Genomic DNA, 23602 nt, shown 5'->3' with positions numbered 1-23602 from the left:
TGGGAGGAAATCCCTAAAGTAGATGTCCCAATAGCGAAAGTGGCTAAGAAAACATCCATCCCCTTTGAGGATTCGTCTTGCCTCAAGGATGCAATGGATAGGAAGGCAGAGAACATGCTCAAGAGGAGTTGTGGGGCCTCAGCAGCCATAATTAAATCAAATACCGCTGCCACTTCAGTGGCAAGATCCATGTGCCTTTGGTTAGACGAGCTGTCAGATCAAATTAGGTCGGACTCCCCTGTAGAGATGCTATCAGACTCTCTTCCCATGTTAAAGCTGGCAACGCAATTCATGGCTGATGCCTCGGCCGAATCGGTTAGATTCGCAGCTAGATGTAGTTTACTATCTAATACCGCTAGACGGGCAATATGGCTAAAAACGTGGTCGGGGGATAGCGGCTCAAAGAATAAACTGTGCTCAATTCCCTTTTCGGGTGCTCGGGTCTTTGGTCCAGTGTTGGACGAGATCCTAGAAAGAGCATCCGACAAGAAAAAAGGATTTCCCGAGGATAGGGTTAAAAGATACTGGCCCTTTCGTGGACCCCGTCGATCCCCTAAACGTGATTACAGGGGTAAGACGGGGAGATGGTCTTACAGGAAGGGAGGAAAAGACAGAGCAGATCAGGTCGCCTCTGGAGCCCCAGCTAGACCATGATGCCATTGGAGTAGGGGGCAGGCTTCTTTTCTTTCAGGACAAGTGGGCGTTGTCACACTGACTCTGCGTACAGGAGGTCAGGGGCCTAAGCTGACCCTAAGCTGGGGCCCTGACTAATCCCTCTTCCTGGAGGTACTGTTAAAGGTACAGAGGTCCAGGCCGGCAGCGTAACCCCTACCTCCTGAGGATCCCTGCACCTCAGTAATCTAGTCCTGAGAAGGACCCCGATCACAATAGGGGACAGGAAATAATATGCCAACACTCAGTACTAAGACGAACGAGCCAGTACAAGGGTCAAACCAAAAACCACCTTGCATACAAAAACTACACCACTACTACAGAGGGAACACCAACGGGAAAGGAGATAAATGATAAAGCGAGGAAGGGAAAAACCACACCAAATACACTTAGCTCAGAACTCCAAAATACCACGATCTGCTCTGTTTGTCTGTATGAAATGCTTTCACCGACACTTCCCTAACAGACCGGCAGGCATTTGAAGGAGTCCCACTACTGCAGCATTGATTGCAGCTGGGCGAGGCTGGACCTCGTCTAGCACAGAGAGAGAGAGTTAACTACCTCACTGCCAAAAAACACCAAAAACTCAGCTGCGAGAAGTCAGGCTGTGTAATCGTGACGATCTTCGTGGCGACACACCCGTGACAGTACCCCCCCTTCTACGAGGGGCCTCCGGACCCTCAGGGCCAGGTTTATTCGGGTGAGTCGTGTGGAAGGCCCAACTAATCGGTCTGCGTTAATATCCGACGCAGGAACCCACATCCTCTCCTCAGGACCATACCCCTTCCAATGAACCAGGTACTGAAGGGACCGGCGATTAAAGCGTGAATCGATGACCTTCGATACCTGGAACTCCAAGTTACCATTAACCACCACTGGAGGGGGAGGTAAAGGTGACGGTATCACCGGCGCCACATACCTCTTAAGCAACGATCTGTGGAACACGTTGTGAATTTTATACGTAGGGGGGAGGTCAAGACGGAATGCCACCGGATTAATTATAGAACTGATCCTGTACGGCCCGATGAACCTGGGACCCAGTTTCCAGGAGGGAACCTTAAGTTTTATATTCCTGGTAGACAACCATACCCGATCGTTCACACTAAGGTCCGGACCAGACACTCTCCTCCTATCAGCCATACGTTTGTATCGGTTCCCCATAGTATTCAGATTCTTCAGCACCCCTCTCCATACTGAAGCGAGTGATGAGGAAAATCGTTCCTCCTCAGGAACCCCCGAAGAGCCCCCCCCCTACTGAAAGTACATAACTGGGGGTGAAAACCATATGCCCCAAAAAACGGGGACTTACCAGTGGACTCGCTCCGCCTATTATTAAGAGCAAACTCTGCCAGAGGTAAGAAAGAAGCCCAGTCCTCCTGATTCTCTGACACAAAACACCGGAGATATGTTTCCAAGCTCTGGTTCATACGTTCCGTCTGACCATTGGTCTGAGGATGAAAAGCCGATGAGAACGATAAATGCATCCCCCGCCGTGTACAAAATGCCTTCCAGAATTTGGACACAAACTGAGACCCCCGATCTGACACCACATCGAAGGGTACCCCGTGAAGCCTCACAATCTCCCCAATGAACACCTGCGCAAGAGTTTTAGCATTAGGAAGAGCAGGAAGAGCGATAAAATGTGCCATCTTGCTGAACCTGTCCACTACAACGAGTATGACCGTTTTACCCGAAGACTGCGGGAGGTCTGTAATAAAGTCCATAGACAGATGAGTCCAAGGACGCTCCGGGATCTTCAAAGGTAAGAGGGCCCCAGACGGACGGGTATGTGAGGTCTTAGAGCACGCACAAACCCCACAGGACGCGACAAAAGTTACCACCTCCCTATGTAAGTTAGGCCACCAAAACCGACGCGAGAGGAGATCCACCGTTGCTTTACTCCCCGGGTGTCCTGCAAAAACTGAGTTATGGTGTGCCTCGATCACCTTTTGTCGCAACTGATCTGGAACAAACAGTCTCCCTGGAGGTCCAACAGGGGCGTCCCCCTGAGCCTCCAATACCTCCTCCTCAAGCTCAGAGCATACTGCCGAAACCACCACCCCCTCCTGAAGGATAGGAACCGGGTCGTCCGTATTCCCGGCCCCAGGGAAACTACGAGATAAGGCATCCGCCTTTACATTTTTTGACCCAGGACGTTATGTAACGACAAAATTAAACCTGGTAAAAAACAATGACCACCTAGCTTGTCTGGGATTCAGACGTTTTGCGGACTCCAGATATAGCAGGTTCTTGTGATCGGTGATGACGGTGACCGGATGGACTGCCCCCTCTAAAAAATGGCGCCACTCCTCAAAAGCTAACTTAATGGCCAAGAGTTCCCTATTGCCGACATCGTAATTCCTCTCAGCGGACGACAATTTTTTAGAGAAAAAGGCGCACGGATGCCACTTACCAGGGGACGAACCTTGTGACAATACTGCTCCCACCCCTACCTCGGAAGCGTCTACCTCTACAATGAATGACTGTGACGCATCAGGTTGAATGAGTATGGGTGCCGAGGCAAAACATTTTTTCAAGGAGGAGAAAGCTTGACAAGCCTTGTCAGACCACCTAGAAAAATCCGTCCCCTTTTTTGTCATGTCTGTGAGAGGTTTAACCATGGAAGAGAAATTACGAATGAACTTCCGGTAATAATTAGCAAATCCCAGGAAACGTTGTAGTGCCTTAAGATTCTCTGGCAGATCCCACTCAAGAACTGCCCGCACTTTCCCAGGGTCCATACGAAAACCGGACGCTGAAACCAGGAAGCCTAAAAACTGGAGTTCCTGTACGGCGAACACACACTTTTCCCATTTGGCATACAGTTTATTATCCCGCAAGATCTGTAACACCTGCCTAACGTGCTCCTGATGAGACACCAGATCCGGCGAGTAAATTAAGATATCATCCAGATATATGACAACAAACTGTCCCACCAAGCGGCGAAAAATGTCATTAACAAAGTGTTGGAACACCGCCGGGGCATTAGTCAGACCGAATGGCATGACAAGGTTCTCATAATGCCCCTCCGGAGTGTTAAACTCCGTCTTCCACTCATCCCCCTCCTTCATCCTAATCAGATTGTACGCCCCCCCTGAGATCCAACTTAGAGAACCATTTGGCGCCCACGATCTGATTAAAGAGATCGGGAATAAGTGGGAGCGGATACGGATCTCGGACCGTAATCCGATTAAGTTCACGGAAATCCAGGCAAGGGCGTAGGCCTCCATCTTTCTTCTTCACAAAGAAGAACCCCGCGGCCACCGGTGAAGATGAAGGTCTAATATGCCCCTTAGCCAGACTTTCAGAAATGTAATCCTTCATGGCCTGCCTCTCAGGACCAGAAAGGTTATACAACCTAGCTTTAGGTAACTTGGTCTCGGGGAGCAGTTTTACAGAACAGTCATACTCGCGATGAGGAGGTAGTTCCTGACACCCTTTCTCCGAGAATACATCCTCAAAGTCTGCCAATAAATGGAGGTAAGACCCTAGGAGTAACTGCACCGATGAGCGTATTCATGCAGTTTTTATTACAGAATTTACTCCATTGGCTTATCTCTCTAGATTGCCAATTAATAACCGGGTTATGCTTAGTTAACCAAGGAAGGCCCAACACTATAGGAGTGGGAAGACCCTCCAACACGTAGCAAGACAACAGTTCTTTATGTATCGCCCCCACTTGAAGTTTTACGTTATGCACAGCTTGCAAAAAACTTCCCTGACCGAGGGGCCTGGCATCGATCGAGAATATGGAGATGGGTTTAGCCAACTCACTCAATCGCATACCTTGAACCCGGGCAAACCGAGCGTCCACCAGATTAGCCCCGGCCCCACTATCCAGAAGAACAGATATCCTCTCAGTTCTCGTACCCACCACCACCTCCGCCGGTGCGAGAAACTGAGATGAACCTAGGGACGAAATACCTACTCCCAGATTGCCGTCCACCACACAACCTGGGATCAACAGTTTTCCGACGACTCTTCACTCTGCAAGGGACGGGATGGACAGCCCCCAATAAAATGTCCCTTTCTCCTGCAGAAGAAACACCTTCCTGTCTTCAGGCGCACCACCGGTCCCCTCCCCCGAAATGATGTCCCTCCTAATTGCATAGGCTCCTCTGGACTGACCAGGGTACCCTCCATATAAGGAACCCTTGTAGAAGGTGGAGTCATCACAGGGGGCGGAGTTGCCCCGCACCTCTCCCGAAGCTGTCTGTCAATGCGAATAGCAAGGGCCATAGCGGCTTCCAGTGACGCGGGAGGGTCATACTGAGCCAACTCATCCTTTAATTTGTCAGATAAACCTTGACAAAACTGGCTCCTAAGAGCCGGGTCATTCCACTGGGTGTCCGTGGCCCACCTACGGAACTCCGAACAGAATTCCTCCGCCGGACGATCTCCCTGCTGGATCCTACGTAACTTAGATTCAGCAAGGGAGATCCGATCCGGGTCATCATATACGAGACCCAGAGCTGCAAAAAACCTATCCACTGACTGGGGAGCCTGGGTGAAGAGAGAACGCCCAAGATTGTGGGTCCCCTTGTAGGAGCGAGATGACAATTCCCACCCTTTGTTCTTCACTCCCCGACGACCGAGGCCGCAGCCGAAAGTACAACTTGCATGCCTCCCGGAAAACAAAAAACTTGTCCCGCCCCCCAGTGAACCTGTCAGGGAGAGCTACTTTAGGTTCTGGTCCGGCTTACTCCTGGGGATACTAAACCTTGGACCTAACGTCCGCCAGCTCCATGGACAAACTCTGCAACTGCCGAGCTAGACTGGCTACTGGATCCATGGTAGCTGGAGAGAATCTTAGTGGGTCGGTGAAAATGTCACACTGACTCTGCGTACAGGAGGTCAGGGGCCTAAGCTGGGGCCCTGACTAATCCCTCTTCCTGGAGGTACTGTTAAAGGTACAGAGGTCCAGGCCGCCAGCGTAACCCCTACCTCCTGAGGATCCCTGCACCTCAGTAATCTAGTCCTGAGAAGGGCCCCGATCACAACAATAGGGGACAGGAAATAATATGCCAACACTCAGTACTAAGACGAACGAGCCAGTACAAGGGTCAAACCAAAAACCACCTTGCATACAAAAACTACACCACTACTACAGAGGGAACACCAACGGGAAAGGAGATAAATGATAAAGTGAGGAAGGGAAAAACCACACCAAATACACTTAGCTCAGAACTCCAAAATACCACGATCCGCTCTGTTTGTCTGTATGAAATGCTTTCACCGACACTTCCCTAACAGACCGGCAGGCATTTGAAGGAGTCCCACTACTGCAGCATTGATTGCAGCTGGGCGAGGCTGGACCTCGTCTAGCACAGAGAGAGAGAGTTAACTCCCTCACTGCCGAAAAACACAAAACACCAAAAACTCAGCTGCGAGAAGTCAGGCTGTGTAATCGTGACTATCTTCGTGGCGACACCCGTGACAGGCGTCCATTACAAAAAATCAATGGATCCTACGTTCCTTAGGGGAAGGTTTCAAAATAGACTTCTCCCATGCTCCCCCTCGTCGTTTCCAAATCACTCGTCCTCGCTCCCCCGTAGATCTCAAAAGTCTATGGCAGGATATATTAGTCCTTCAATCCCTACACGTGGTGAAACAGGTCCCCCCTTTAGAGCAGGGTTTAGGCCATTATTCCTCCCTCTTCTCGGTGTTAAAACCCTCGGGCAAACGCCGTACTGTTATAAACCTCAAGCCCTTAAACCAGTGGGTGGAATACAAAAGGTTCAAAATGGAAACTATAAAAACCAGCATTCCATTGATAGAGAAGGGATCAGTAATGTGCACCCTAGATCTCAAGGATGCATATTACCATGTTCCAATTCACCCAAGTCACCAGCAATACCTAAGGTTTGCTCTAGAGCAGGAGGACACAGTACACCACTTTCAATTCACTTGCCTACCCTTCGGTCTGTCCTCGGCCCCCCGAATATTCACAAAGGTTATGACAGAAGTAGCGGCCTTCTTAAGAACACAGGGGATTATAATCATCCCTTACCTGGATGATATATTGTTGGTGGCAGAGTCAGAGTCTCTTCTTCTCAGTCAACAAGAGCATACGATCGAAACCCTGGAATATTTGGGGTGGAACATCAATTGGGAAAAATCAAGCCTCCATCCAAGTACTACAAAAGTATTTCTAGGGGTACTCTTAGATTCCAGTCTTCAAAAGTCCTCCTTGCCCCAGGAGAAAAGAGAAAAAATAAAGCTGGAAATTTACAACTTCGAGAAACGGAAGACCACCTCAATCAGATACGCCATGCGGATCTTAGGACTGATGACCTCATGCATTCCGAGCGTGAAATGGGCACAGGCCCGTTCAAGGCCGTTACAGAAGTCGATCCTGTCAGTTTGGAACAGACGACCATCGGGGTTAGACAAGAAAATGAGACTGTCAAGAGAGCTGAAAACCTCCCTTTCCTGGTGGACAGACCCTTCAAACTTAGAAAATGCAGTAGACTGGATCCTTCTTCCTACAATCCAAATCCATACGGATGCCAGCCAAAAAGGCTGGGGAGCAAGCATAGGAAACAGATATCTACAAGGAATCTGGCCCAAAGAGATACAACACAGGTCGTCAAACTTCAGGGAGCTAAAGGCTGTCTGGGAGACTCTTCAAAGATGTCAGCATTTGCTCAGAGGAAATCACGTAAAAATTTTCTCAGACAACAGCACCACAATCGCTTTTCTTCGTCGACAAGGAGGTCCAAGAGGGAAATGGTTACAATCCCTGGCGGCAAGAATTTTCTACTGGGCGGAGAGAAATGTTCTTTCAATATCGGCTATTCATCTAAGGGGGTCCGAAAATGTGGTAGCAGACTTTCTCAGCCGAGCAAGAGTTGGTCCCTCAGATTGGGAGCTGAATCCGGATGTGTTTCATCAAATCATTCAACGATGGGGCACCCCGTTCATAGACCTGTTCGCAACAAGAAAAAACAGGAAGCTGCAGCGCTTTTTTTCCTTGGACCCAGCCGACAGCCCAGAAGGAATAGATGCCCTTTCTCAATCATGGGGAACAAAACTGATGTACGCCTTTCCTCCAGTCCCTCTCATCTCAAGAGTACTAAGGAAAATCCAACAGGAGAGGGGAGCTCTTATTCTGATAGCGCCCTACTGGCCCAAAAAGAGCTGGTTCCCTCTGCTACACCGGATGGCGGTGGATCTCCCATTCAGACTCCCAGCCAGGAGAGATCTTCTATTGCAGGGTCCCTTGTTACATCCGAACATCCAATTCCTCCAATTGACAGCATGGAATCTGAGAGGCGGATCCTAGCCTCTAAGGGCCTTTCCCATTTAGTAATTACAACTCTACAAGCCTGTAGGAAACCAGTAATGTCAACCACCTATTCTAGGATTTGGAAACAGTTCTGTAGCTTTGCAGATCAGTCTGTGGGAAATTCATCTCACCCCAATATTCCAACGATACTGGATTTCCTCCAAGAGGGGTTTTATAAGGGTCTGAGGCCAAATACGTTAAAAGTTCATATCTCGGCCCTAAGTGCTTTTTTGGACTACTCCTTAATAGACCACCCATGGATATCAAGGTTCATAAAAGCAACTTCTCGTTTAAAACCCACGATAAGGAGTCTAGTACCGCCGTGGGATCTGAACCTGGTGTTGAGGGCTTTATGTAAGTCTCCCTTTGAACCCCTAGAAGAAACATCAGTAGACCTGCTTTCTATGAAATCAGCCTTTCTTGTGGCAGTTACTACAGCGAAACGGGTAGGCGAGATCCAGGCCCTCTCAGTTCTGGACCCATACCTTAAGATTCTGGAGGACAGATTGGTTCTTAAACTGGATCCCTCCTTTCACCCTAAGGTGGTGTCCAGTTCGAACCTGAATCAAGAGATAATACTGCCGTCTTTCTGCCAGTCTCCCAAAAATGGAAAGGAAAAATCCTTCCATACCTTGGACGTCAGGAGGGCAATTATTCGGTATATAGAAATCACAGCCCCCTGGAGGAGAGACTCAAACCTTTTTCTGCAATTCTCGGGTGTGAATAAGGGCAAGAAAGCTTCTAAGCCGACTCTAGCAAGGTGGTTGACAAGGACTATCGCCCTCGCGTATGAATCTGAGGGGAAGGATCCACCAATTTCCCTTAAAGCTCATTCCACTAGGGCAATCTCCGCTTCTTGGGCGGAGAAATCTGGAGCGTCAGTGGGCCAAATTTGCCAGGCAGCATCCTGGTCCAATATATCCACATTTAGTAAACATTATAAATTGGATGTATTGTCCAGTTAGCAATTAGCCTGTGGCCGTAAAGTCCTTCAGGCAGTAGTTCCGCCCTAAATGTTCCATTTCTTTTGATTTGGTATGTCTCCTGTCGTGCCGTTATGATGGACGTACTGGTAAAATAGGAATTATTCCCACCGTTAATTACGTTTCCAGGAGTCCATCATAACGGCACTATATTTCCCGCCCCTGCTCTTGACACTAATGTGAATGTAACATTGGTATATGTATATAATAAAATAGAGTTGCATCCATCCTGGTTTGGTGATTAGTACTAACACTGAGGGTGTGATGGGGGGGAGGGGGCTTTTAACCTCTCATGTGTTTCCTGTCCCTAGAGGAACAGAGGACTTAACTCCTGTCGTGCCGTTATGATGGACTCCTGGAAACGTAATTAACGGTAGGAATAATTCCTATTTTTTGGGCTACATTGTCTCCAGCGAGGGCTTTGAGATGGACCCTGTGAAGGTTCAGGCTGTGCAGGAATGGCCTAGGCCTATTGGTTTGAAATCTATACAGAGATTTTTGGGTTTTGACAATTATTACAGGAAATTCATTAAGAATTTTTCTGTAATTGTTAAACCTCTAACCGATCTCACAAGGAAAGGTGCGAATACGGCCCAGTGGACTACTGAGGCCATTGAAGCGTTTGAGTATCTCAAAGAGAGGTTCAGTTCTGCCCCTATCCTTATGCAGCCTGATGAGACCAAGCCTTTTTTGTTCGAGGTCGATGCTTCATCGGTGGGGGTCGGAGCAGTTTTGTCTCAGGAGAACAAGGGTGGAGTACATCCTTGTGCCTTCTTTTCGAAAAAAAAATTCGGAAACCCAACTGAATTATGATGTTGGAAATTGGGAGTTGCTGGCTATTAAACTCACGTTTGAACATTGGCGTCATTTTTTGGAAGGCGCTAGATTTCCTATTCAGGTTTTCACAGATCATAAGAATTTGATCTATCTGGATGCTGCCAAGCGCTTGAATGCCCGTCAAGCTAGGTGGGCACTTTTTTTTTCTTGGTTTCATTTTTCTGTTACCTATATAGCTGGTACTAAGAATGTTAAAGCCGATGCTTTATCTCGCAGCTTCTCTCCTACGGTCGGTGCCGAGGAGGAGGAGAGCATTTTACAGAAAGGAGTGGTGGTGGCGGCTTTGGACTCCGTTTTGTAGAATGAAATTCTGAAAGCTCAAGATGATGCTCCATCTAACACTCCCCATGGGAGGTTGTTCGTGCCTAGAGCCTTTAGGAGAGATTTGTTTGTGGAGTGTCATGAGTCTCGGTTGACAGGTCATCCAGGAAATTTCGGAGACTAAGAGACTGATCAGTCGCAGTTTTTGGTGGCCTGGATGGCAGAAGGAAGTCATCAAGTGGGTGCTTCAGTGTACTGTGTGTGCTAGGTCAAAGGCTTCACATACTCCTGCTGCGGGGTTGCTTTGCCCTCTGGAGGTTCCTAGTGCGCCTTGGACGCATCTCACAATGGATTTTATTACTGATCTTCCTGTGTCCGAGGGTCTTACTGTCATCTGGGTGGTCGTGGACCATTTTAGTAAGATGTGTCATTTGGTTCCATTCATTAAGTTGCCCTGCGCCAAGACACTCGCTAAGGCGTTTGTTAAGGAGATTGTCAAGCTCCATGGCGTTCCCACGGATATTGTTTCTGATAGAGGACCTCAGTTTGTGGCTCGCTTTTGGCGTGCTTTTTGTGACAGGTTGGGAGTCCATTTGTCATTTTCGTCTGGTTATCATCCTGAGTCTAATGGATAGACTGAAAGAAAGAACCAGGATGTTGAACAGTTTTTGCGTTGTTTTGTGACGGACAATCAAGAGGTGTGGTCGGAGTTTCTGCCTCTCGCAGAATTTGCTCTTAACAATCGTACATCCTCCTCTGCTGGGTGTTCTCCTTTTTTTTGTTGTACTCGGAGACATCCGTCTTTTGGTTCGTTTTTCAAATTGGGGTCGGCGGTGCCGGAGGAGGAGAATTTTTCCGGTGATTTGGAGAGCGTTTGGACTAATGTACGTTGTAACCTTCAAGAGGCTAACAAAGTCCAAGAAGTATTTTGACAGGAAACGTAAAGACGTTTTATTTACTGTGGGTGACATGGTTTGGTTGTCCTCGAAGAACCTGCGGTTGAGGATTCCCTCTAATAAACTGGGTCCTAAGTTTGTGGGTCCATTTAAAGGGCTTCAGGTTGTTAACCCGTCTGCTGTTAGGTTGGATGTCCCTACTTCCTGGAAGATTAATCCTGTGTTTCATGTTTCCTTGTTGAAAAAGGCTGACGTATCTGATAGGGACGCCACTGTCACAGTTCCTCCTGTGGTGGAAGACGGCGAATATGAAATTTCTCGTATCTTGAATTCTAGATGGCATAGAGGGAGATTACAGTATCTTGTCTCCTGGAAGGGTTTCGGTCCCGAATACAACTCCTGGGTAAGGACGGATGATGTCTCTGCTCCTAGGCTTGTTAAAGCTTTCCACAGGGGGTTTCCGGGTAGGCCTGAGCCTGGAGGATCCGGAGGATCCTCATAAAAGAGGGGGTACTGTTAGAACCCTCCTGTTTGTTTTTTCTATCTTCTGTTTTGCGGTCACGTGACCATCTGCCTTTATATTCCAGCTCCGCCCTTTTGGCTGTGCTGGACTTCAGTGTTGTTTGACTGTTTTGCTAGCCTGGTGCTTCGGTGCCTTTCTCTGTCTGTTCTTGGTCCTCTGGGACCTCTAGTACTTTTTGTCCGTTTGTCTTTTGTGTTCTACAACATTTTCTGTTTAGGAGGTGTCCCATTTTTGTCCCAGTCCTTAGTTCTTTTAGGGACCCCTCCCTTAATTCTATAGGTCTTTGTTCAGACTAGCCGAGGACGAAGGCGGGTCTGTTCACTAGTAACAGGCAGCCCGCTACATCGTAGGGATTCAGTTTAGTCTTACTGTAGGGCCAGCTTTCCCCTATCTTTACTTAGTTCTTGTTGGAGATCATAACAGTTTTCCTGTTGCTTAATTGTGTAAACGTACTTTTCCTTAACATGGCTTTATTAAATACTACTGTTTTAAGAAAAACTGTTTGGAGATTGAATGTTGGACTATCTACTTCTGTGCTATGACTTGTACACCTACACATCCGGCTCTAAACTCCTATGAAAAAATAACTAACATACAACTACTAAACGCGTCTTCATCCTCACTCTCCATTATGTAAGATAGCGGGGCACAATTATGTATTTTGGTCCCTATGTTCCTTGGTATCATACCATAATACCCTTCTCCTCTATCCGTTTTTTCTCTTCAGTCCTTACTTGGGACTTGTTGAACCTTTATACGATTGTTACTCTGTTTCTTTACCTTTTTGAATGTCAAAGAATTTTCAGAAAATAAAGTGTAGACTCCATTATTTTAGAAATTGATACAAATCCTGGCCGTCAGACCCCCAATTCTGTGTGTCTAATTGAGGAAAATAGATGTTACATTAGTGAAAATTCCTTAAATGACATATTTTTATTTTTTTTGGAATGGAAAATATCTCTATGCAGGACAACCCAAATATTTGGAGTGATCGTCCATTGCAAACGGCTGCCCTGAAGCTGCTGTCCCTGGAAGTGGTGCACCTGCTGGCCCTGCGCTCCGCCATGCTGGACGCCATGCTGTCTGACTATACGCTGCTGGTCGATAGTTATCTTACTGGATATTGCCACAAAGCATCTGATATGTTCCTTACTACAGAGGTACTGAACACTTTAACACTCGTTTTATGGCAGCTGGTAATGATATTATTAGTAATTCAAAGTCTTAATGTTTTCTGTTTCATAGGTTATTTGGAGTGATGATATAATTCTACATTTACCTAAGTATTGTGTCTGACATGAGTAATGGAGGCTTTTGCCTGCTTATGGCCTAATTTACAGCTCCTGCTCCACTCCAGATCCCTGCCTCTAGATTGCCGCTGGTCCATGACCCTCACCAGTCTCTATGTACCTATATTGAATGGACCAGTCATGTTTCTTATCAGGTCATGATCAATCATGATGATGATCTCGGTGTTTGGCTGGATCATCACCATGCCTGATCATGGCTCCAGCCAGCGCATAGACATGAGGGGACTGTAGACCTGCAGGGGAAAAAGGTTTCCTCCAACAGGTGACTTTCTCCTGTATTCTTTTGCAATAATGTTTTATTAACATACATATAAATCTACAAAATGATTTCTATTAATTACAATTAATTAATTGACCTAACTCTTTAGCCCCATACAATTGATGGTCAGCAACTAAAGGCATCTGTGGCTGCATCAAAAAGCGTTATGCCTTTTCTTTTCTCATGGATAAGGGAAAGTACAGGAGGCTGTACCCCACTGGTCTCCCATCTTCACATCCAGTGTACCCATCCTCTGGGTATAGTTTTGTTTCTTTTGCTGCAGGACTCCCTGCTTATTCCACCAAGCCAAGGCCATTATCCAGAGCCTGGTCCTTCAGTGCTCTCCTCCATATCATGACCCAAGAAGTTCAGCTGCCTTACTGTGAGCCGCTGCGGTACCGATGGCAGTCCTGACTGTGAGCCTCTGCGGTATTTGTGGCAGTCCTGACTGTGAGCCTCTGCAGTATTAGTGGCAGTCCTGACCCGGGAGCCTCTGCGGTACCGATGGCAGTCCTGACTGTGAGCCTCTGCGGTATTTGTGGCAGTCCTGACTGTGAGCCTCTGCAGTATTAGTGGCAGTCCTGACCCGGGAGCCTCTGTGGTATCGATGGCAGTCCTGACTGTGAGCCTCTGCGGTATTTGTGGCAGTCCTGACTGTGAGCCTCTGCGGTATTTGTGGCAGTCCTGATCGGGAGCCTCTGCTTTATCGATGGCAGTCCTGACCCGGGAGCCTCTGCAGTATTAGTGACAGTCCTGACCCGGGAGCCTCTGCAGTATTAGTGACAGTCCTGACCCGGGAGCCTCTGCAGTATTAGTGGAAGAGAAAGGGAGAAAAAGCGCGCTATGTGAAGGACCTGACAGGTAGATGTGACGGAAATAGCCAAAAGGCCACTCACCTGTTGGAGTTGTGCACCCCTGCACAACTCCGGTGTTAGTGTGAAAATGTGAGGAGCAGGCACGTCCCACCGCAAGGTACAGGTAGCTTGGCACACCACGTGCCATGTGCTGCAGACCGCCGCTCGTGCTCACAGCTTCCAGGTTTCAAAATTGCAGGCCACATGTCCTCCGCCCACAGATCACATGACTCAGGATCAGATGTGCATCACCACAGGTCCTGAAAGCTAGGAGAGTGCAGCCCCCAACCGCAGGTCCTGAGTTGAGCAGCCAAAGGGGAATTTTATAGTGGGGGGATTTAAGAATGATTAACTAGAAGCTGCTCCTGCCGCTAACCCCCAAAGGGGGATTGAAAGTGGTCCAAATTAAATAAAAAAGCGGTCTATAGGGCGCTGAACGAATGAACACTAGAGGTGAAAAACCTGAGGAAGATAGTTTACTATCGAAACGCGTTGTGGAAAGGGCTAATTAAATTTATTTTTTAGCCCTAAAAAAAAAAAAGCGCCCTATAGACCACTTTTTTATTTAATTTGGACCACTCTGCAGTATTAGTGTCAGTCCTGACCCAGGAGCCTCTGCAGAATTAGTGACAGTCCTGACCCAGGAGCCTCTGCAGAATTAGTGACAGTCCTGACCCAGGAGCCTCTGCAGTATTAGTGGTAGTCCTGACCCAGGAGCCTCTGCAGTATTAGGGACAGTCCTGACCCGGGAGCCTCTGCAGTATTAGGGACAGTCCTGATCGGGAGCCTCTGCAGTATTAGGGACAGTCCTGACCCGGGAGCCTCTGCAGTATTAGGGGCAGTCCTGATCGGGAGCCTCTGCAGTATTAGGGGCAGTCCTGATCGGGAGCCTCTGCGGTATTAGGGGCAGTCCTGATCGGGAGCCTCTGCGGTATTGGGAGCAGTCCTGATCGGGAGCCTCTGCGGTATTGGGGGCAGTCCTGATCGGGAGCCTCTGCGGTATTGGGAGCAGTCCTGATCGGGAGCCTCTGCAGTATTGGGGGCAGTCCTGATCGGGAGCCTCTGCGGTATTGGGGGCAGTCCTGATCGGGAGCTTCTGCAGTAATAGTGGCAGTCCTGATCGGGAGCCTCTGCAGTATTAGGGGCAGTCCTGATCGGGAGCCTCTGCAGTATTGGGGGCAGTCCTGATCGGGAACCTCTGCAGTATTAGGGGCAGTCCTGATCGGGAGCCTCTGCAGTATTGGGGGCAGTCCTGATCGGGAGCCTCTGCAGTAATAAGGCCAGTCCTGATCGGGAGCCTCTGCAGTATTAGTGGCAGGCCTGACCCGGGAGCCTCTGTGGTATTAGGGGCAGTCCTGATCGGGAGCCTCTGCAGTATTGGGGGCAAACCTGATCGGGAGCCTCTGCAGTATTAGGGGCAGTCCTGCCTTTTAAGCTACTGCCAGGCTCTCAGGCTATTATATATGAGGTTTCCCGCCCTTGCCACTAATTCAGGTAAAGCAATTGCCCCAACCTTTCTCTTACAACTCACACCCACCTCTCCTAACAGACTATCCTGTCATTTCCTCCAGTATATTGCCACGTTGGAGGCTTCACAACAAGAGACTTGCTTTCAGATTAACGAACAGCAAATATAGGATTTTACCCTTGAACTGTAGCTCAAAACTTCTGTGAAGATGGCAATCAGTGCAACTGACTCACCCCCTGGGCCGCGTGGGGAACCCGGAACCGGGCCTTTTGTGGGATGCTGGAGGTTGAAGTCTCCGTGTGGCGGCGACCCGGTCCGTGGCAGTCTTAGTAGTACTATAAGAGTTTTAGATTAATTGTCCGACTACGCCACCCGTGGATTGCGGTCAGTGGGGACCGCCGCTGCAAGGCAGACCGCTGAGGCCGGTGTTGTGTGTATGCAGCTAAGAATGGGATGACTCCCCACTGGAGAAGTATAGCCTCAGGGCAGTTAGTGTGGATGATGGGCGTGATGGTGCACGAGCGCAGCAGGAATAACTCCGAGTCCGTGCAGTGCAGTTCAGGGTCTTTACTGATGTTATAACGCAGACCCTCCCGGGAGTACTGGTTAGCAGTAGAGGCCTGGTCAGTCTGTGAGCAAGCAGGATCTTCCCCTGGCCAGGTGGAGTTGTAGGCCTCCCCATCTATCTGCACTCTTCCTGGCTACCTTGCTGTTTGCGGGTAGAAGTAGCCCACGTCCCTGAGTATACCGTGTGGTGCTCACCCGTATGGCCGGTGACTTGGGGCCTTCTGTTAGCCTCCGCTCCACGATGGCGGTGCTGGTCCCTTGCTTGTGACCGTGCCTCCGGGCTTCTATGGCCAGAGGACCTGGAATCCCCTGCCGGTTGGATTCTGCTGCTGGACCTGGATGTCCCCACAGCCTCGGACTCCATGTCCGGTCTTATTGTCTTCAGCCAGGGCTTCCAGCCCCTGGCACTCGCTGCTGCTCCTACAGAGCTCCTAGGTCTTCCTTTCCCTGTGTCTGCTCTCCAGACGAGACTGCGTCTCTGTCTGGGATTTCACTCCCTAATCCCGCCCCAGACCCAGTTTTTAAGGGCAGATTCCTCCCCTCCCAGGTCTGGGCGGGCGGTGTTGCATGCTTAAGGGCTCCTGACCAGAGAAACCTCCCACTTGCTCTCAGACATAATATTTCTATTACTGTGGCAACCAGACCCCTGGGGTGCCACACAACAAAATCCACTAACGAAGAGGACCAGTGTAGCGTCGGCGTCCCTGCCCTCTGCTAGGCAGGGACGCTGTTCCCCTCACCTCTCCTCTCCGAGCCCGGCGTCCTCCTCCCGCTCTGCTGGCAGCGCGCGCTCCTTCCCGGCCACGGTGCTTAGGGCGCGCGCGCGCTCCCCCCCTCTTAAAGGGGCCGCGTGCGCCGTCCTAAGGAGTCCCCGGCCAATGGCCGGAGGACTTCACCATATATAAGGCACCTCCTCCAAAATGGAGGTGCCCGAGCAATGTTGTTGCACTGTTCACTACTCTGCTTCAGCCCTCAGGTCCCGTTTCCAGTTACCTGCCAGTTTCCTGCCAGATTGCTGTCTGATTCCTGCCTGTTATCCGCTTACCTGCTTGCTAGCCTGAGGTCCGACGGTCTGCCTTCCGACACCTGTCAGTCTGTCTATGGACCAGCTTGCCCGCCCACCTGCTACCTGTCTGCTAGCCTACCTGGAGGCTCCGCCGTCACGTGCTGTGACCACCTGCCAGTCCAGAGACTCTTGCCCGCTCACCTGGGAGCGCTCATCTGCTACCTGCCTGTTAGCCTACCTGGAGGCTCCGCCGTCACATGCTGTGACCACCTGCTTATCCAGAGACTCTCGCCTGCTCACCTGGGAGCACACATCTGCCATCTGCCTGCTAGCCTACCTGGAGGCTCAGCCGTCACAGGTCGTACCTACCCTTTACCCAGAGACTGTCCCGGTCACTTGCCGTGATCTCCTGCCCGTTCACCCAGAGACTGCCCCGGTCACTTGCCGTGACCTCCTGCCCGTTTACCCAGAGACTGTCCCGGTCACCTGCTGTGACTACCTGCCTGTCTTCCGTGGTCGCCACCCGCTTCCTTACAAGGACCGCCCCCTTGTATAAGTTGCTCAGAGGTTCCGCCTCCCAGACCCGTTACAGTTTGCTCGGGCCATGGAACCCGGTGGCACCCAAGCTCCCTCGCTCTCGGACCTTTGTCATGAACTGTCCCGTCAGAGGTCCCAACAGGAGTCCATCCTGAGTCACCTGCGGAATGTCAATTCTCGCCTGGACACTTTGACTGCTCCACCAGCAACCACCGCTAGTGTCTTGACTCGCAACCCGGCAGCTCCGCTGCCCACCAATACCATGGTATCCTGCTCCGGACCCCGGCTTTCTGCACCTCCTCGCTTCGGAGGCGACTCCGCTCTGGCTCGGGGCTTCATAAACCAGTGCACCCTGCACTTTGAACTCCTGTCCCACCAGTTTAACTCCGACCGGGCCAAAGTAGCCTTCATAATGTCCCATCTCACGGGGGAGGCACTGGCTTGGCTAAATCCTCTATGGGAGAGAGGAGACCCCCTGGTGTCCGACTTGCCTGCCTTTCTCACGGCTTTCCGGAAAGTCTTCGACGAACCCGGACTGAAGACCTCATCCGCATCGTCTCTGCTACGCCTCCGTCAGGGAAGTCTCACCGTGGGCCAATATGCCATACGGTTCCGTACCCTTGCCTCGGAGCTGGCCTGGGATAACGACGCTCTGGTGTCTGTCTTCTGGGAGGGTCTGTCCGGCCGTATTAAAGATGAACTCGCCGGTCGGGACATTCCTACCACTCTCGATGACTTAATAACTCTTGCCACCCGGATTGACCTACGGTTCCAGGAGCGTGCCAAAGAGGTCACCCGTGAGAGGAGGTTTCCACGTCTAGCTCCTACCTTCCAGAAACCCGTCACTCCCTCCGTTTCACCCCAGGTACACTCTCCTGAGCCTATGCAGGTCGACCAGACCAAGATGGTCAAAACCCGTCAGGACTTACGCCGTGCCGAGGGGAGCTGCTTCTACTGTGGCAGCAAGGAGCACCGGATCCGTACCTGCCCGGAGAGGTCGGGAAACGCCTGTGTCTAGGTTCGCTCAGAGAGGTCGACCTAGACAAGAATAAATCCTCTCCATCTCTGCTGCTGTCATTCTCAATTATCTGCGGGGAGAACCATTTTTTCGAACTAGCCCAACTTGACTCTGGAGCAGCCGGGAATCTTATTTCACAGTCCCTGGTAGAAAAACACCGCATTCCCACCAAACCTCTGGCTGTACCCTTATCTGTCGCTGCCGTGGATGGGGGCCTCTTACCACGTCCCATCCAACTCATCACCGAATCCATTACTCTGCAGGTGGGAATGCTGCATTCTGAGAGCATCTCTTTTCATGTTCTGCCTGGACTCTCTCACGCCCTCTTACTAGGCCTACCTTGGCTCCAGAGACATGCACCCGTGCTTGACTGGAAGACCGGAGAAGTCCTTCGTTGGGGACAGGACTGCCATAAGACTTGTTTGGTTCCCGTTCATCCCGTCCGTCCTTCTCCTACCCCAACTAATCTACCTGGACTTCCGATTCCTTATTGGTCATTTGCTGATGTCTTTAATAAAAAGGAGGCAGAGACATTACCCCCTCATAGACCATACGACTGTCCTATCGACCTGTTACCCGGTACTACTCCTCCTCGTGGGCGTATTTACCCATTGTCCGCTGCTGAGACCCGGTCGATGTCCGAATATATTGAGGAGAATCTGGCCCGGGGATTCATCCGGAAATCTACCTCCCCGGCGGGAGCAGGCTTCTTTTTCGTTAAAAAGAAGGACAGCTCTCTCCGTCCCTGTATAGACTATAGAGGCCTTAACCAGATCACGGTGAAGAATAAGTACCCCCTTCCGCTCATTCCGGAGTTATTTGATCGTCTGAGGGGGGCTAGAATCTTCACCAAACTGGACCTCCGTGGGGCGTACAACCTGGTCCGTATCCGTCAGGGGGATGAATGGAAGACTGCATTCAACACCCGGGACGGCCACTATGAATATCTGGTAATGCCCTTTGGTCTCTGTAACGCTCCTGCCGTCTTTCAAGAGTTGGTCAATGACATCTTCCGGGACCTTCTCTACTCCTGCGTAGTGGTGTACCTGGACGACATCTTGGTCTTCTCTCTGGATCTTCAGACTCACCGGAGGGATGTTCCTCAGGTCCTGCTCAGGCTCGGGCAGAATCACCTCTTCGCTAAATATGAGAAGTGCCTCTTTGAGCAGACCTCGCTTCCGTTTTTGGGCTACATTATTTCTCAGACCGGCCTCCGAATGGATCCAGAGAAACTGTCTGCCATCGAGAAATGGCCTCGACCGGAGGGGTTGAAGGCTATTCAGCGGTTCCTGGGCTTCGCCAACTACTACCGCCTCTTCATACCGCACTTCTCTTCCCGGACTGCCCCAATTTCCGCGCTCACCCGTAAGGGCACTAATCCCAGAGAGTGGCCGCCCGAAGCAGAGGAGGCCTTTCTTTCCTTAAAACAGGCCTTCTCTTCCGCCCCGGTGCTGCATCGCCCGGACGGCAACAAGCAGTTCTTCCTGGAAGTTGACGCCTCCTCCTCTGGAGCCGGAGCGGTACTTACCCAAAAATCGTCTTCCGGGAGAATGGTAACTTGTGGCTTCTTCTCCAAACTCTTCTCCTCTTCTGAGCGCAACTATTCCATAGGAGACCGAGAGTTATTGGCCATCAAGCTGGCATTGGAGGAGTGGCGTTACCTACTCGAGGGGGCTCTTCACCCGGTAATAATCTACACTGACCACAAGAACTTGGCTTACCTCCAGCATGCCCAGAGACTTAACCCGCGCCAAGCCCGGTGGTCCTTGTTTTTTGGTCGCTTTGATTTTGTTTTTCATTTTCGCCCGGCTGACAAAAACATCAAAGCAGACGCCTTGTCCCGATCCTTTCTTTTGTCCGATCTCGAGGAAGAACCCAAACATATCATCGATCCCGCCAGAGTAATGCAAGTGGCTCCCGTGAGTCTAAATAGTCTCCCTCCCGGTAAGACGTTCGTTTCAGTACCTGATCGGAAGAAGATCCTACACTGGGGCCATTCGTCTAAACTAGCTGGCCACGCCGGTCAGAAAAAGACCCTCCAGCTTATTACCCGGCACTACTGGTGGCCTACCCTGCACAAGGACGTAATAGACTTTGTTTCTGCCTGTGTGTCCTGCGCCCGCAACAAAGTCCCGAGACACCTGCCAGCCGGTCGCCTCCTTCCGCTTCCTGTGCCTGCTGCCCCCTGGCAGCATATTTCTATGGACTTCATAACTGATCTCCCCGTCTCTGCCGGTTGTACGGTCATTTGGGTGGTCGCTGACCGCTTTTCCAAGATGGCTCACTTTATTCCCCTGCCAGGCCTCCCGTCTGCACCCGAGCTGGCTAAAGACTTTATCCGCCACATCTTCCGTCTTCATGGCCTGCCCCTCCACACCGTGTCGGATCGTGGGGTACAGTTCACCTCACGTTTCTGGAGAGCCACTTGTAAATTGCTAGACGTCACCCTGGACTTCTCCTCCGCTTACCACCCACAGTCTAATGGTCAAGTGGAGCGGATCAATCAGATCCTGACCAGTTACCTCCGGCACTTCGTTAATGCCCACCATTCTGACTGGGTGGATCTCCTGCCATGGGCCGAATTCTCTTACAACAATCACGAGAGCGAATCTTCCTCCAAATCCCCGTTTTTTGTAGTCTTCGGTCAGCATCCTCGGATCCCATTTCCCGTCTCCACCTCGGTGGATAATCCGGCTGCGGAATCTCTTGTTAAAAAATTTTCCTCCTTGTGGGAGAGTACCCGGTCCGCACTCCTTCAGTCGTCCAAGCGTATGAAAAGACATGCTGACAAAAAACGTCTGGATCCTCCTCAATTCCGTCCAGGGGATAAGGTCTGGCTCTCGTCCAAGTATGTCCGGCTCAAGATTCCTTCCTATAAGTTAGGGCCTCGGTTCATCGGTCCTCTGGAGGTCATCAGTCAGATCAACCCAGTGGCCTATAAATTGAAACTCTCGGCCAACTTGCGGATCCCTAACTCCTTCCATGTATCTCTCCTCAAACCCGTGGTACTTAACTCTTTTTCCAAGTCTACAGGTACGCCTCCTGCTCCGGTTTCCGCTGAAAACGAGTTTGAGGTAGAGAACATTCTGGCCACAAAAAGGGTAAGAGGAAAGACCTTTTTTCTAGTAGATTGGAGGGGGTTTGGTCCTGAAGAGAGAACGTGGGAGCCCCGGGAGAACATCCATGCCCCTCTCATCCTTGCTAAATTTCTGTCTGGCCTAAAAAAGGTGGGGCCTAAAGGGGGGGGTACTGTAGCGTCGGCGTCCCTGCCCTCTGCTAGGCAGGGACGCTGTTCCCCCTCACCTCTCCGCTCCGAGCCCGGCGTCCTCCTCCCGCTCTGCTGGCAGCGCGCGCTCCTTCCCGGCAACGGTGCTTAGGGCGCGCGCTCCCCCCCTCTTAAAGGGGCCGCGCGCGCCGTCCTAAGGAGTCCCCGGCCAATGGCCGGAGGACTTCACCATATATAAGGCACCTCCTCCAAAATGGAGGTGCCCGAGCAATGTTGTTGCACTGTTCACTACTCTGCTTCAGCCCTCAGGTCCCGTTTCCAGTTACCTGCCAGTTTCCTGCCAGATTGCTGTCTGATTCCTGCCTGTTATCCGCTTACCTGCTTGCTAGCCTGAGGTCCGACGGTCTGCCTTCCGACACCTGTCAGTCTGTCTATGGACCAGCTTGACCGCTCACCTGGGAGCGCCCACCTGCTACCCGCCTGCTAGCCTACCTGGAGGTTCCGCCGTCACGTGCTGTGACCACCTGCCAGTCCAGAGACTCTTGCCCGCTCACCTGGAGCGCTCATCTGCTACCTGTCTGCTAGCCTACCTGGAGGCTCCGCCGTCACGTGCTGTGACCACCTGCTTATCCAGAGACTCTCGCCTGCTCACCTGGGAGCACACATCTGCCATCTGCCTGCTAGCCTACCTGGAGGCTCAGCCGTCACAGGTCGTACCTACCCTTTACCCAGAGACTGTCCCGGTCACTTGCCGTGATCTCCTGCCCGTTCACCCAGAGACTGCCCCGGTCACTTGCCGTGATCTCCTGCCCGTTCACCCAGAGACTGTCCCGGTCACTTGCCGTGACCTCCTGCCCGTTCACCCAGAGACTGCCCCGGTCACCTGCTGTGACTACCTGCCTGTCTTCCCTGGTCGCCACCCGCTTCCTTACAAGGACCGCCCCCTTGTATAAGTTGCTCAGAGGTTCCGCCTCCCAGACCCGTTACAACCAGTAAGTCTTCCTGGGTTCTGTATTTTGTGGTAAAATCACGTCCTCCGTCTACAGCTGAGGGCATGCTCACATCACACTTTTACCTCTCGCCAGTGGCACCTTTGCATGTTGCACTGTTTGGCTTTTACAGACTTTTGTTGCTCTGCATGTTCAACTTTGATGTGGTCTGTAATCCTAAATCAGCTGAGGTGCTAAAAAGACAGAAAATAGAGGTAGAAACTCCCCCATTGGACCGTCAGAATGAGCTCACTGACACTTTCTCATTTGCCTCACTATCATTTACTTCCCAGCCGAATTATTGCTGTTTCCTATGTGAATCCTATCGTCCACATTTCAAGACCTATACTGGATTAACGCTGTTCTATGGCCATGTCTGATATTGCAGCTCATTTGTATGAAGGCTGTCCGCTGGCTGGTTTAGCAGTACTGTCATGGCCGGCACGGTATATCCTGTAGGCACGTTCCTCCAGAATGATGTGACAGACAGAAAACTATTACTTCATGTTGCTGATGCTGAAGGTGTTGATTCATGGGGTGTACTTAATTTTTCACGCACTGCATTTTGGTCATATATGTTAATCATTTGTTGTGATGTTCATCAGGGGTTTTATATACCTAATTTTAAGAACTTCAGAAAACCAGATGTTTATGTCGAGATGCATAAAATAATGGAATTCAGAGAGCGTGTCCTTGGTTCTTCTCATGACCACCTTGAGCTCTCCTAAGATCTGTTCTTGTTGTGTTCCTCCGCAGGCCGCCTCCTGCCAGATTCCCAGAGAACTTCAGCAGATTTGTGTACTGCAGCAAAGGAGAAGAGAAAAGGCCTTGAGATTATATCAAGTTACTTCCCAAGGACACCTGATAAGGGAAGAAATGTAAAGTCCGACATTCATGGAACTATTTTG

The 23602-nt window shown here is 50.6% G+C and overlaps 1 protein-coding gene across 1 annotated transcript in view; it reads left to right on the top strand.

Moving 5' to 3' along the window:
* The window catches only part of LOC141155381 (piRNA biogenesis protein EXD1-like), a 107950-nt gene extending 84348 nt beyond the window's left edge, over window positions 1–23602 (top strand). Inside the window, exons 10-11 of the mRNA XM_073642252.1 lie at window positions 12429–12620; window positions 23451–23602. Of these exons, the coding sequence (XP_073498353.1) occupies window positions 12429–12620; window positions 23451–23576 (318 nt within the window). The 3' untranslated portion in view covers window positions 23577–23602. The remainder of the gene's footprint in view (window positions 1–12428; window positions 12621–23450) is intronic.

The sequence above is a fragment of the Phyllobates terribilis genome, unplaced genomic scaffold (assembly GCF_046119375.1).
Source record: "Phyllobates terribilis strain yellow unplaced genomic scaffold, ASM4611937v1 Scaffold_7__3_contigs__length_470593459, whole genome shotgun sequence".
NCBI classification, from domain to species: domain Eukaryota; kingdom Metazoa; phylum Chordata; class Amphibia; order Anura; family Dendrobatidae; genus Phyllobates; species Phyllobates terribilis.
This window is presented reverse-complemented; position numbering and strand designations above follow the sequence as displayed.